The sequence below is a fragment of the Salvelinus namaycush genome, chromosome 2, assembly GCF_016432855.1.
Source record: "Salvelinus namaycush isolate Seneca chromosome 2, SaNama_1.0, whole genome shotgun sequence".
NCBI classification, from domain to species: domain Eukaryota; kingdom Metazoa; phylum Chordata; class Actinopteri; order Salmoniformes; family Salmonidae; genus Salvelinus; species Salvelinus namaycush.
In genome coordinates this window covers 59,541,039-59,554,989 of record NC_052308.1, presented here as the reverse complement: position 1 = coordinate 59,554,989, position 13,951 = coordinate 59,541,039, and the positions used below count along the sequence as shown (strand labels likewise).

The window sequence follows — 13,951 nt, the reverse complement described above, 5'->3', positions numbered from 1 at the left end:
CAAAGTCGAAATGGCGCCCCCCTATTGAGAAAAGGTTATTAAAGGTACAGTCAGCAATATGACATCATCATACTGTACACTGCAGGGTGACTTCCTGCTTACAAAAGTCAACAACAAAAGTCAAATCTGCCAAGGCTGCCATTATTGGATCTTTCCGATGTCGGCATGCCTCAAAGGAGTGCCGAACGTACAAATTGGGAAGAGCCAATAGTGACCGTCTTGGTGGATTGAAACCCTGTTATCGTTGAAATCTGTAATCGGGAAGTCGCCCTGCTGTGTTTGATGACGTCACATTGCTGACTCTACCTTTAAGGTCTCCCACGTACTTTGGTCTTTAAAGTTGGGAACGGTAGGGCAAACTCGACGCAATGAGATCTAAGAGAGAAAGGTTGACATTGATGTGTTCTTTCCTATTACCTCAGAGAGAGAAAGAGATGTGGAGGAGATCAGGAAAGAGGGGATGAAACAAGATTAAAAATGAGGAGGAGGATGAGTGTAATGAAGGAGAGATGACAGTGGAGATCTAATTAGGTGGTTTGAAGAGGTGGAGGAAGGAGGGCGGGAGGAAGAGTGGATAGTGCGGTGGTAGAGAACACCAGCCACGTGACACTCTCTCTCACACACACACACACGATACACACACCTGCGTGTTTTTGAGTGACCGTTATTTTCAAAACTCTGCTCAGATGTCACTGTTGACCCACCTCAGAAACAATTCTGGCCTTTAAGAGTGTAATGACATACACACACACTTTATATCCACCAGGGAGGATGAGCACGTAAACATTTAAAGGTCACCTTAACAATTACCAGGCGTATAAAAGGCGCAGTGCACTGTATTATAGGCACGAAGGGTGACTTTTGATTGGATAATCCCGGTCTCTCCCGGTCTCCCCTTGGTGACAGGGACAGAGTCCACTGAGCATTGTCACAACATGAAAAGAGCCGATCGAGTCCGAACTCTGCAGAGAGGAGTAATGCTTTCATCTATCATGTGTTTTCAGATCAGTGCCATTGAAGAACAGGAGACCAGGAGAGGAAGCCGCGTTAGAATATTGAGACGCACTTGAAGATTATCCTAGATCAGGGCTCTACAACAATTTTCCTGGACTGTTTTTGCTCCAACCCCAATTATAACTAAACTGATTCATCAACCATCTAATTATTAGAATCAGGTGCGCTGGCTAAGAGTTAGAGTGAAAACCTACAGGATCGTAGCTCTCCAGGAACAGGGTTGGAGAGCCCTGTCCTAGATAATATTCTGGTCAGATAGGCAGGGGAAACTACTGTACACCAAGGGCCCGACTGAGTTTGCTCAATGTACAATGTTTGTACCTACTTGTCTTCTTTCTCTTTGAAAAGCAAGGGTGCAAAGTCTCAGATGTGTATACTCAATATTTTAGTCAATGCTTTTTCCATCTCTAAAAACTCTAGAAAACTCTCAATGCTACTCTCGAGTGTGTCTCGCGAGGGAGACGAACTTGTCATGCTCTGTTTGTCCTGCCTCTTTGCTGTCCTAACATGTTTTTCTCACAGCTCTTTCCACCATGCTCTCCAAAAAATTCACCTTCTCTGGCCTCATTTTGCAGGTTATTTTGGTTTTGCACCAGCCATGTCCATCTTTTTGAGCAAATTTTGGGGGATTTGTGAGAAATGGGCAAGGAGAGCTTTGGTAAAACGAAGGCAGCACTACCAACTTCACGCAGAAGTAGTTGACTGGGACCGAACATATGAAATATGCTGACAGTACTTTAACCCTCTGTCTATTAAGCAACCGTTTACAAATACAGGGGCGAATCCTAACTTCCACTTAAGTCAACTTTTAGCTTATTCTCCCATTGTCATCAATGAATGACTAAGTGAAAATGTACCTAAATGGAAGTTAGGATTTGCCCCACAATGTATAGTGGATGTGCACGGCGCTGGTCCTCGAGTGCCGTAGTTCTGTATATTTTCGTCCTTGTTAATTTTCGTCTGTTGATTTTTTTCTTTTGCCGATCAGTAACCTCAAGTACTGAGAAACCAAAACCAGCGGGATTGCAGAACTCACCCTGTATATTAGGTTCACGTTCAATGTCACCAACAATTTTAGCCCCCTCACTCACTCCACCCTTCCTCCACTGCTCACGTCACGGCAGGCTTACAACGCACCCGTTTAGGGGTCGGTTGTAAGGAGCATTCCCTGGCATTCCCATCACTGCATGACCTTCTTTCCCAAAATGTTCTGGGTTTTCCAGAACCACTTGGGAGCCGCCATGTCTCATCGATTCCGATTGGACATCCCTTAGCCACACACACAAATTCATTCTTCCTTCAGACCCATCACACCACCACATCCAAAACAGGGAGTGTGTTGATCCTGGATCCAAGACTAACATTATTATTTGTTGTCCATTCTCTCTCCCTCAGCCCTGACGAGGACTCCTGTCAGAAGTTTGTGCCATTTATTGGGGTAAGAATATTCACTTGCAACTAAATAACGTGAGTGTTATCTTTGAGCGCTCATCTCCAATTGGACTGACAATTGTCATTTATTTGAAGCTGTCACGATAATGCACAATGAGAACAGATTTTTATTTACTGGGATATGACTGGGATATGTTTGTTTTTTACTTCCACTATATATGCAAAAGTATGTGGACATCCCTTCAAATTAGTGGATTCAGCTATTTCAGCCACACCGTTGCTGACAGGTGTATACAATTCAGGCACACAAACATGCAATCTCCATAGACAAACATTGGCAGTAGAATGGCCTTACTGAAGAGCTCAGTGACTTTCAACGTGGCACCGTCATAGGATGCCACCTTTCCAACAAGTCTGTTTGTCTATTTCTGCTCTGCTAGACCTGCCCTGGTCAACTGTAAGTGCTGTTATTGTGAAGTAGAAACATCTAGGAGCAACAACGGTTCACCCGCGAAGTGGTAGGCCACACAAGCTCACAGAATGGGACTACCGAGTGCTGAAGCGCTTGGCGCGTAAAAATCGTCTGTCCTCTGGAAGCAACGTCAGCACAAGAACTGTTCGTCGGGAGCTTCATGAAATGGGTTTCCATGGCTGAGCAGCCGCACACAAACCTAAGATCACTATGCGCAATGCCAAGCGTCAGCTGGAATTGTGTAAAGCTTGCCGCTGTTGGACTCTGGAGCAGTGGAAATGCGTTCTCTGGAGTGATGAATCACCCTTCGCCATTTGGCAGTTGACAGATGAATCTGGGTTTAGCAGATGCCAGGAGAATGCTACCATAGTGCCAACTGTAAGGTTTGGTGGAGGAGGAATAATGGTCTGGGGCTGTTTTACCTGGTTCGGGCGAGGCCCCTTAGTTCCAGTGAAGGGAAATCTTAACTGTACTGCATACAATGACAGTGTAGACGATTCTGTGCTTCCAACTTTGTGGCAACAGTTGGGGGTAAAGGCCCTTTCCTGTTTCAACATGACAATGCCGTCGTGCACAAAGCGAGGTCCATACAGAAATAGTTTGTCGAGATCGGTGTGGAAGAACTTGACTGGCCTGCACAGAGCCCTGACCCCAACCCCATCGAACACCTTTAACATCTGCTAACCATGTGTATGTGACCAATACAATTTGATTTGATTTGGATGAATTGGAACGGGGACTGCGAGCCAGGCCTAATTGCCCAACACCAGTGCCCGACCTCACTAATGCACGAATGAGATGTTCGACGAGCAGGTGTCCACACACTTTTGGTCATGTATTCTACCTTGGTTAAATGTACTGACTGTACGTCGCTCTGGATAAGAGTGTCTGTTAAATGACCAAAATGTACATCTCAATCTGGGTTTTTGTCCCCCTCAGCTGGTGAAAGTGGGCATCGTTGAGCACAACCTCTCGACCTCAAGTAAGACATCCTACTCTTTGTTTTCCTTTGACCGTGCGTTTGCTTTGTCTTGTTTGGTAATCCTTTGTTTTAAATAAGATGGACGGAAGAAGGGAAGACAGAGAGAAGGGGCCCAGCGGGCAAAATACTGTGTGTATGATGTCTTAATCATGTAATATTTTGCCTGTAGAGTGGTTTTCTGGTTAAAAGGCATCATATAACTGGATTACAACCACTGAAACAACCAGGTAAAGCAACTTTTTCATGGCGAGATCAAGACGCCATGGGACAGACGTCATATTTTGGTTGTTATCTGGTTAGATAACCCGATTTAAACCAGATAGAGATGTATTTTTCTGGTTGCTGAAAAGACGTGAACAAATCCTCCTCCCTAATCCTCAGTGGACTCTGATGATGCTGTGATGGGGAGCATCAATATGCTGGCCTCCCCTCCCCCCCAGCCGGGACCAACCTACATGAAGGACCTGACCTGCACCCCGCCCCCCTCCCCCTCCGTCTCAGCCACCCTCGCCGGAGCCGGGTACGTACTGTACCTTAGCTGTCTTGTTAATTAAGTTATCTTCCCTTCTCTCATAACCATTATTTGATCTGAAGGTCAACCTTATAACTATGGCTACAACCCCCACAGAGGCCCATTGGCCACAGTAGCCAATAAAACAATTTCACAGGGTACAGACCACACCTTCCACATTAATACGTTTCTTATTATATTTTGGGTTCCGATGGGGTAGAGCAGTTGAACTATGCTCATGAGGCATTTGTAAACTATATTTTATTAATTTAATGAGGCATTCGTAAACTATATATTATTAATTTAAAAGGCCAAAGATGTACCAATCTGGAGCGAGTGAGAGAGGATAGCCATCCTTCACCACCCCACCCCACTTTCCTGCCACTCCGCATACTTCCCAGATGAATGACCTTACTCCATCCAGATGTTCCTTGCAGACCAGATGTTGTGTGGGGTGAGGGGAAGGGAAATAACCACTGTTCTGTGTTCCGTACTGTCTTTCACTGGAGCTCTACTGTACACTTTGTCTTCTTCCTTTTTATGACTTGAACTGTAAGTTGTACATAATAAAATAAACTGGCTACAGCCCCACACAAGTTCAGATGGTACTAAACCTCGCAGTTTGGGCCTTTTTCTTCCCTTTCATGCCTACAAAACGTTCCTGTTTACGTTCCTAAAACGTTTCTCTCCCATATCCCTCCGCCGTGCAGCTCTCCGGTGACAGGCGGGGAGGTGATGGGGCTCCAGGTGGACTACTGGACATGTCACGGCGCCGACAAGAAGAAGGAGGGCGAGAAACGCGATGTGGGCATCAAGAATACCCTGAAGAGCAACTTCCGCTCGCTGCAGGTGTCCCGCATCCCCAACGGGGGCGAGCTGACACCCCCTCCCGGCATGGCCATGACCGTCGTCATGAAGGAGAAGAACAAGAAAGGTGGGTGGCGCTTCACTGAAAGCCAATGGGTTGAATGCGTTATTACCCGTGATAAGAGTTAATGCTGCCTTACGACTCATAGCATGTTATGTTTTTCTATATGAAGATTTGTGCCTGGTGAAGAAGACGTCTTTTTATGGTTGTAAAATAGTTGATGTCGGCGTGAAAAAGACATCTTTACCTTTACCTCTTTAGTAAACATTTAAAAAAAGATCTCTTTACTTCACTGATGTCCTCTCTCGCTCTTCTCTTCCCCACGCTTTGATGAGCAGTGATATTCCTGAGTAAAAAGCCCAAGGAGAAGGAGGTGGACTCCAAGAGCCAGGTGATCGAGGGCATCAGCAGGCTGATCTGCACTGCCAAACACCAGCACACCATGCTGAGAGGTACAGGCCTAACAAACACACACACACACACGTAAGCATAAACACATACCCACACATAGGGTTGTTGCGTTGACCGCCAGAGCTTGACTTGGGCAGGAGCTCACCAGAGCTGAGTACTGGCACATCACATTTTCTACTGCTTGAGCTCCTATTCCTCGAATAAAAAATGTGCTCAAAAGTATTGTGGAGCTCCTGCACCTAAATATAAAATGTACCTGCACCTAAAATGAGTACTGGCACCTACCTATTTCAGTCCAAGTCAAGCACTGGTGACCTGCAGTCATGAGTCATGACCGCAGTAAATTCCACGTGACCGTTGAGTCACAGTAATCTCCTCTGGAGATTGTGTTAGTAGTAGTACCCAACTCGCTAACGACCATCAGGTCCTAATGACCTGGTACTCAGGGCTCTATTGTCCCTCTAACCATTCTGACGTCAATGCAAATAGAAACCGAAAATCACATCAAACACTTATCATCAAAACAGTATCGGGCTTTTAAAACTCACCTCACTGTGATGATCAATTGAAGAAAGAAGTTCAACAACAGGTTGAAACTGAGTGGAAAACATGGTTGTTGTGGATGTTGTTTCAAAGTCTAGCATAACAAAATGGACAGCGCTTTCTAAGGTGACGATTCATTCAAAACACTCAAACACCTATTAGAGCACATGCTTGTGCCATACAACACATAGCCTACCGCAAAGGCCTATTATGCAAGGCAAAAAAATATATAAAAACAACATTGATTTAAGATGTCTTTGTAATTGGTCTCGCCTATACTCCAAAATTAAACAAATTCTAGTAATCTCCTTTGAATGTGGACTTTATTATTGTGCATTATTATGCATACTGGATGGACTGGTTACCTTACCTTATGCTACGCTCCAGACTTTCTATCCATGAGTCTGGGAGAGAACGTATAGGCCTAGGCGATGCTGTTGGTTCATTGGTTGTGCAGGGCGGCACACAGAGTTAGCCTACAATTATAGTGAATTTGAATTTGAATAGCCTAGTAATAGGAAATGTTTTATATTTTCAGAATTAATAGGCTAACACGTGACCTTTAGCTACAGAATATCTCACCACCGTGCTTTTCCATCTCCTCTCTCTCCTTTATTCCTTTCTCGAGTGTGCAGAAAGAGGGGCTGTCAACAGTTTAAATGAATTATGTTTCGTTGTGAAAACATGTTGCTATCAATGTTCCCGAACACCCAAATTAAGCACTGGGTTTCCCAAAATAAACATTGGGTAGCTGCAGAAACAGGGTTGGAGAGCCCATGGTATACAGAGTTTTGGCGGAATATCACCTGTCACGCAGCGAGAGGCTGCATGCTCCTCAAATAGTGGTTGATGCATGGTGGGATATACAGTACCAGTCAAAAGTTTGGACACACCTACTCATTCCAGGGCGTTTTCTTTATTTTTACTATTTTCTACATTGTAGAATAATAGTGAAAACATCAAAACTATGAAATAACACATATGGAATCATGTAGTAACCAAAAAAGTGTTCAACAAATCCAAATATATTTTATATTTGAGATTCTTCAAATTAGCCACCTGTTAGCAGTTGATGTTCCTCTTCAATAACACAAACCCCAAACAAAATCAGGGGAGGAAAATAGGTTAATTCAAAGAGAACAAATCATGCGGAGAGGTAGATGGTAGATGTTCATGCTCCCCTGTCCTCAGTGATTCTCTTCTGTGATTCTCTCCTGTGATTCTCTCCAGTGATTCTCTCCACAGAACAAAGGGACAGGATGTAGTTTTATAACCCAGCCTTAGCCTGTGGTTGACCAATTAGAATTCCTTGCAATGAAACTGGGCCAATGGCCAAATAATAAGTATCATATTTCAGGCTCAATGCCTAGACAAATTCCTCCCATGTCTCTGACCCATAGATCAATAATGCTCTCTTACAGAAAAAACACTATTTCCATTGATCGTTAGTACTCTCTTGACCTCTCAAGAGGTGTATTTATCTGCATTGTGTATTTATCTTCGAAATATTCTTACACACCCTTTGCCTTCGATGACAGCTTTGCACACTCTTGGTATTCTCTCAACCAGCTTCATGAGGTAGTGACCTGGTATGCATTTAAATTAACAGGTGTGCCTTGTTAAAAGTTAATTTGTAGATTTTTTGTAATTTAATGTTGTTGTTGTGACATGGTAAGGGTGGTATACAGAAGCTAGCTCTATTTGGTAAAAGACCAAGTCCATATTATGGCAAGAACAGCTCAAATAAGCAAAGAGAAATGACAGTCCATCATTACTTTAAGACATGAAGGTCAGTCAATGTGGAAATTTTCCAAGAACGTTGAAAGTTTCTTCAAGTGCAGTCGCAAAAACCATCAAGCGCTATGATGAAACTGGCTCTCATGAGGACCGCCACAGGAAAGGAAGACCCAGAATCACCTCTGCTGCAGAGGATAAGTTCATTAGAGTTACCAGCCTCAAATATTGCAGGCCAAATAAATGCTTCACAGAGTTCAAGTAACAGACACATCTCAACATCAACTGTTCAAAGGAGACTGCGTGAATCAGGCCTTCATGGTTGAATTGCTGCAAAGAAACCACTACTAAAGAACACCAATAAGAAGAGCTTGGGCCAAGAAACATGAGCAATGGACATTAGACCGGTGGAAATCTGGAAATGATTCCAAATTTGACAACGGTCATTTGTCTTTGTGAGACGCAGAGTAGGTGAATGGATCACTGTCAGTGATTTATTTAGAATTCAAGGCACACTTAACCAGCATGGCTACCACAGCATTCTGCAGCGATACGCCATCCCATCTGGTTTGCACTTAGTGGGACTATCAATTGTTTTTCAACAGGACAATGACCCAAACCACCTCCAGGCTGTGTAAGGGCTATTTGACCAAGAAGGAGAGTGATGGAGTGCTGCATCAGATGACCTGGCCTCCACAATCACCCGACCTCAACCCAATTGAGATGGTTTGGGATGTAACGGGCTTCCTCCTTCTCTTCATCCGAAGAGGAGTAGCAAGGATTGGACCAAAGTGCAGCGGGGTGTGAATTCATAATGATTTATTTGACAAGACAAAAAACGAACTAACTTGAATAACTAACAAAATAACAAAACGGAGTAGACAGACCTGGACATGCGAACTTACATAAAACGAAGGACTCACGAACAGGAAAATGACTACACAAAAGAACGAACGTACAAACAAACCGAGACAGTCCCGTGTGGCGCGACAAACACAGACACAGGAGACAACCACCCACAACAAACAATGTGAAAACACCTACCTTAATATGGCTCTCAATCAGAGGAAATGAAAACCACCTGCCTCTAATTGAGAACCATATCAGGTCACCCTTTAACCAACATAGAAACACATAACATAGACTACCCACCCAAACTCACGCCCTGACCGTCAAACACATACAAAATAACAGAAAACCGGTCAGGAACGTGACATGGGATGAGTTGGACCACAGTGTGAAGGGAAATCAGCCAACAGGTGCTCAGCATATGTGGGAACTCCTTCAAGTCTGTTGGAAAATAATTCCAGGTGAAGCTGGTTGAGAGAATGAGAGTGTGCAAAACTGTGGCAAGTTTGAAGAATTTAAAATCTAAAATATATTTTGATTTGTTTAACACTTTCTTGGTTACTACATGATTCCATATGTGTTATTTCATAGTTTTGATGTCTTCACTATTATTCTACAATGTAGAAAATAGTAAAAATAAAGACCCTTGAATGAGTATGTGTGTCCAAACTTTTGACTGGTACTATAAGTCCAGACATTTCGATATGCTATCCCGTGTGAAAGCAGAGTTTTGATGGTTGCCACCAAAAAGAGGAGGATCCCAGCCGCTACACTATTTATTTCTCAGCTGCTCATATTAAGAACATGCTCCACTATAAAACCGGAATAGCCGGCATGATTGAAAAATGAACCGTGGAAAGCTGCCCCATTTACTATTCGAGTGCACTTGATGAGAGAGCAGCGTGTGCAGCCTGAGGCAAGGAACAGAGCGGAAGCTTTTTTGCAACTTTCTCAAATCATCGATAGTCTATAGTCGCATCATGCAGTCCATATATGTTTTGATTTCTAAGACATTCTAAGGTTTGTATCAACACAACTAAAGTAGTCAAGTAAATCTAAATCTAGCATATAGGACCTGTTTCAAATTATCACTTTTACGCTCAACATAGCCACTTCATATGCGCACTCGCTCCGGAATAAGAAAAATATCCTTTCTATTTTATTCAGCTAAGTTCAATTATATTCTTCTTACTATAAAATCATATAATATAAAATAACGCCACGGGACTTCTATGCATATCTTGGATGCTAAATTAACTAGCCTACAACCTATGGCATGGCGCATAGCCAGATGACATATACATTCTCTTCTTCTGAAATACATTGTCTTTATATAATAATGTTTCCTTTGAAAAATGTTTCAGTCGAAATTGATTTATTTTGATGGTGTATATTAAATGTAGATGTTCCAAAGGCGCACATCAGAGGCTTGTATGCGTGGAGGCTAAACCTGTTTATGTTAATTAACGGTCAATTACCGTGAGACCGACAGTAATTAGACAATAAACGGGGCTGACGAAATGTCATGACTGCCACAGGCCTACCCAAACACCCCACTCTGCATCCCTTCAACGCAAGCATGCACCCACGTGTTCAATCATACATGTATACTACATACTTATTCTGTTTTAACACATACTGTGGAGTACGTGCTGAAGACATACATACATAGGTTAACGTGAATTCCCTGAATAGCCTCAATTCAATCTTTGAGTCTTTAACAAGTGCAATATCGCCACCAAGTGGTTGAAATTAACATTTTTGCGTCTCTTTCTCCTTTCTCTCTCTCTCCCTCTCTCCATAGTGTCCATTGACGGCGTGGAGTGGAATGATGTCAAGTTTTTCCAGCTGGCTGCCCAGTGGCCCACTCACGTCAAGCACTTCCCTGTTGGCATCTTCGGCTACACCAAGCCCGCCATGTGACATATCACTGCCACCTAAACCCAAGTATGGGTAGCTGCAGCCCAATATGGCAACCGGAGTATGGGCGAGTGGGTGTGTCGAAAGGAGTGGGTGATTGGAAAGATAATCAGCTAATTGAGCAGATTTGTTGCCACTCAAGACCGTTTTGCATGGCTGATACGAGTTTGTATCGAGGTGCCTGCTGACCAGAGGTGCTTCCCACTGGGCAGCTGTGTCAAGTTGTCGCCAGCGGTAGCTAACGTGCCAAAATCTTATGATTTTATTTCAAGTAGGATAGAAGCCTACACAAGAAATAACTCATATTGATAACCATCGAGATTTCACATTGATACATACATACAGTCTACTCAATGGGCATGGCATGAAGGGCAACAACACCTGGACACAGTGTCCTTGCTCTCGCTTTCCAAGTGCTTGTCCCGGCGTGGGAAGTAGCTAATTAGTAGCCAATATCAGGGTGACCGTCACAGTGAGCACACGCATACAAGCAATAGCACACCCATCATCAGTACTTTTAATAAAAAATAAACAATCGTCAGTTTTACAACTTAAAATCTGCAATTATTTGTGTTTAACTAACAGCGAAATACGACTCAGACTCATCCTCTGGACGAATCCGACTCAAGTCCAAACTCTCGCAGTACGATAGTTGTGTGGTAAGAACCGGACAAAAACTGCACGATCAAAACCGTCTAACCTGTAACAGAGCGCTTTCGACACACCCACTCCTTTCCACACGCCCATTACTTTCCTTTCGACACATCCACTCACCTATACGCCGGTCGACAAATTGGGCTGCAGCTACCCCCTTCTCCTTAAACTCTGAACAGCCCTTATCATCTCCCATAGAGAGAGACGGGCTGGTTTCCATTCTGAAAAATCACTCCCTTCCATCTGTCCTTTAAAATGAACCTCATCTCCCATAGAGAGACTGGGGCTGGGTTCAATTCTGAAAAAAGAATTCTGTTCCCTTTGAACAGTCCTCATCTCCCATAGAGAGAGACAAGCTGGAATACATTCTGAAAAATCACTCCCCTCCTTTCTGTCCTTTGATATTTACTAGGTATTGAGGCTATCAATATGGTAATAGCTCCATGAAGTGAAGATTATAGGTCCTTATATGCTGGTTCCCAATGTTTCAAAATGTAATTATTAGAAATAGATTTCTAAGTCTAAGTTTGAAATGAATCCAACTCCAACTTGTTCAGCTCCGTGGGCTCTCCAAGTTACCAAAGGTAGTGGGGAAGGCTGGGAGTAATCCACCAGATTGGAACCCAGCCACGGCTGCTCTGACTAAGCAAAAAACGTAAACAAACCCCCTAGTCCTTTTCCTGTGGAAACTGTCCAGTTACAAACCTGTGTTCCCAGTATGAAATGGATGTTGTTGTCAACGTCAAATGTTACTGTTTTATACACCAGCAAAAAAAGAAGGAAAAAAACAAGTTTTGTTAAAAAATGTATGCTGCCTTTTAAGTATAATAGTGTATATTGTGGTTAGACACTTATAATGGCCACCTGTAATGGCAGCTTTGTTGGCACTTTGTTTTGTTACTATATTATTATTTCTGTGAAATCCTATGTGGGTAAATGTCCTGTATATAATGTAAGAGGATTGAAGGGGTGTGTTGGTGTGTGTTCGCAGTGTGTGCCGGGAGGCCGTGTGTGTTACTGATTTTTAGGGGAAAAGGTGGGATGCTAAGAGAGGAATTGCTGTGAAATTTGCAGAGGAACCCCTCTTGCTATGAAGAGACGTATTTTGTTCTCTTTTTTCATTGAGAAAAGTGACTTACTCAAGTTTTTGCTACACTACTTTCTAGCTAGTATACTTGCCTTTTTGATTTAGAAGCACATTGTACGGAAACAGAATTGGGACAATCAGTAACCAAGAAACTTGGCACTGTATAACGAGAGACATTCATCAGAGAGTGGAATGTATCCTTAGGCGAGTTCAATGCAATGACTTCACTTGTGAATTTGTGAAGAGGGCCCTAGGTGCATGCAAGAATTTCTGGACACAAACGTGTATAGGAGAGAGAAGAGTGAGAGAAAGGGAGGGCAAGGAAACAAATGTATTGTTCCCAGTGCCCTACTCTAACACACCTGATTAGTCTACTCTCTGCAAAGGGCTCAGCAGTGCAGTTTTCAGTAATACCCTTCTCACATTACTACTGAGTTGACCCAAGCCAAGCTGTACTGCACTGGCCTGGTTAAGCATCCACTATAGTTGTTGGAACTGTGTTCAAAATGACCATGTGAAGAAAAAAAAACACAGTTAAACACAGTACAGTTTGGCTTGGTACAGTAGTGTGAAAAGGGTAGAAGAATTCCCCAGTTCTTAAACTATTTACCAGTGACTTTGAAGTGGTGTTCTTTTTTCTAACTTTATCCATTCTGAAAGACAAGAATCCCTTTATAAAACTAACGTGCCGTATTCAAGAATGAACTAATAGCTGTCCACTGTTCTCTGTTTTTATACTTTCTTTAAAGATAGACCCACTCATAATGTTGAGTCAAAAAGGGCCACAGGCTTAATTGTTTTTTAGGGAATTGCCAGGATTTTAATGTCAGCAATGTTGTTGTATTGTGTGTTGATGTTTTTTTCATGAGGTGTATTTTCTCATAGACCTATGAGGGAAATAACGTAATGTGCCTCTTCAGTCGAGGCTATACAGGACACCTGGAAGTCAAAGCTTCCTTCCTTAGTTATTTCGCCTCTCTCCATCTTTTGACCTTGTATGTTTGTGACTTGACACGAAAATGCATTTCATTTGGATGAAAGTGTGTTTTGGAGATTTTAAGTGTGTGTCTGTGTGTGCATGCGCTCAGAAGAGGTACTGTGTAACCCCATTTGTCAATATCAACCGTTTGAAAACTATGGCTTCTCTTGCGATTAGATACTACATGGATAGTATTACATTTGACGTATTTTTTGTTCATCTTCACCGTGGTAGCTGAGTATTAACAACAGTGTATGTTACCGTATATTTGACCCTTTCTTCATGCATTTCTGACGGTCAAGGTGTCTCATGTTTTTGCCTCGGAAAGGGGGAAGTTCTTCGGTCAATCCCACTCATTTGACTGTACAGTGTTCCACTATTTCATGATACAAATGGACACTATATATACAACAGTATGTGGCCACCCCTTCAAATTAGTGGATTTGGCTATTTCTGCCACACCCGTTGCTGACAGGTGTATAAAATCGAGCACACAGCCGAGCAATCGCCATAGTCAAACATTGGCAGTAGAATG

General features: G+C 43.0%; 1 protein-coding gene across 1 annotated transcript in view; it reads left to right on the top strand.

Moving 5' to 3' along the window:
• LOC120022483 (phosphofurin acidic cluster sorting protein 2-like) overlaps nucleotides 1-13,370 on the top strand; it is a 102,495-nt gene extending 89,125 nt beyond the window's left edge. Inside the window, exons 19-24 of the mRNA XM_038966407.1 lie at nucleotides 2,410-2,452; nucleotides 3,818-3,860; nucleotides 4,242-4,380; nucleotides 5,082-5,305; nucleotides 5,578-5,691; nucleotides 10,581-13,370. Coding sequence (XP_038822335.1) covers nucleotides 2,410-2,452; nucleotides 3,818-3,860; nucleotides 4,242-4,380; nucleotides 5,082-5,305; nucleotides 5,578-5,691; nucleotides 10,581-10,699 — 682 coding nt within the window. The 3' untranslated portion in view covers nucleotides 10,700-13,370. The remainder of the gene's footprint in view (nucleotides 1-2,409; nucleotides 2,453-3,817; nucleotides 3,861-4,241; nucleotides 4,381-5,081; nucleotides 5,306-5,577; nucleotides 5,692-10,580) is intronic.
• The last annotated feature ends 581 nt before the right edge of the window (nucleotides 13,371-13,951 follow it).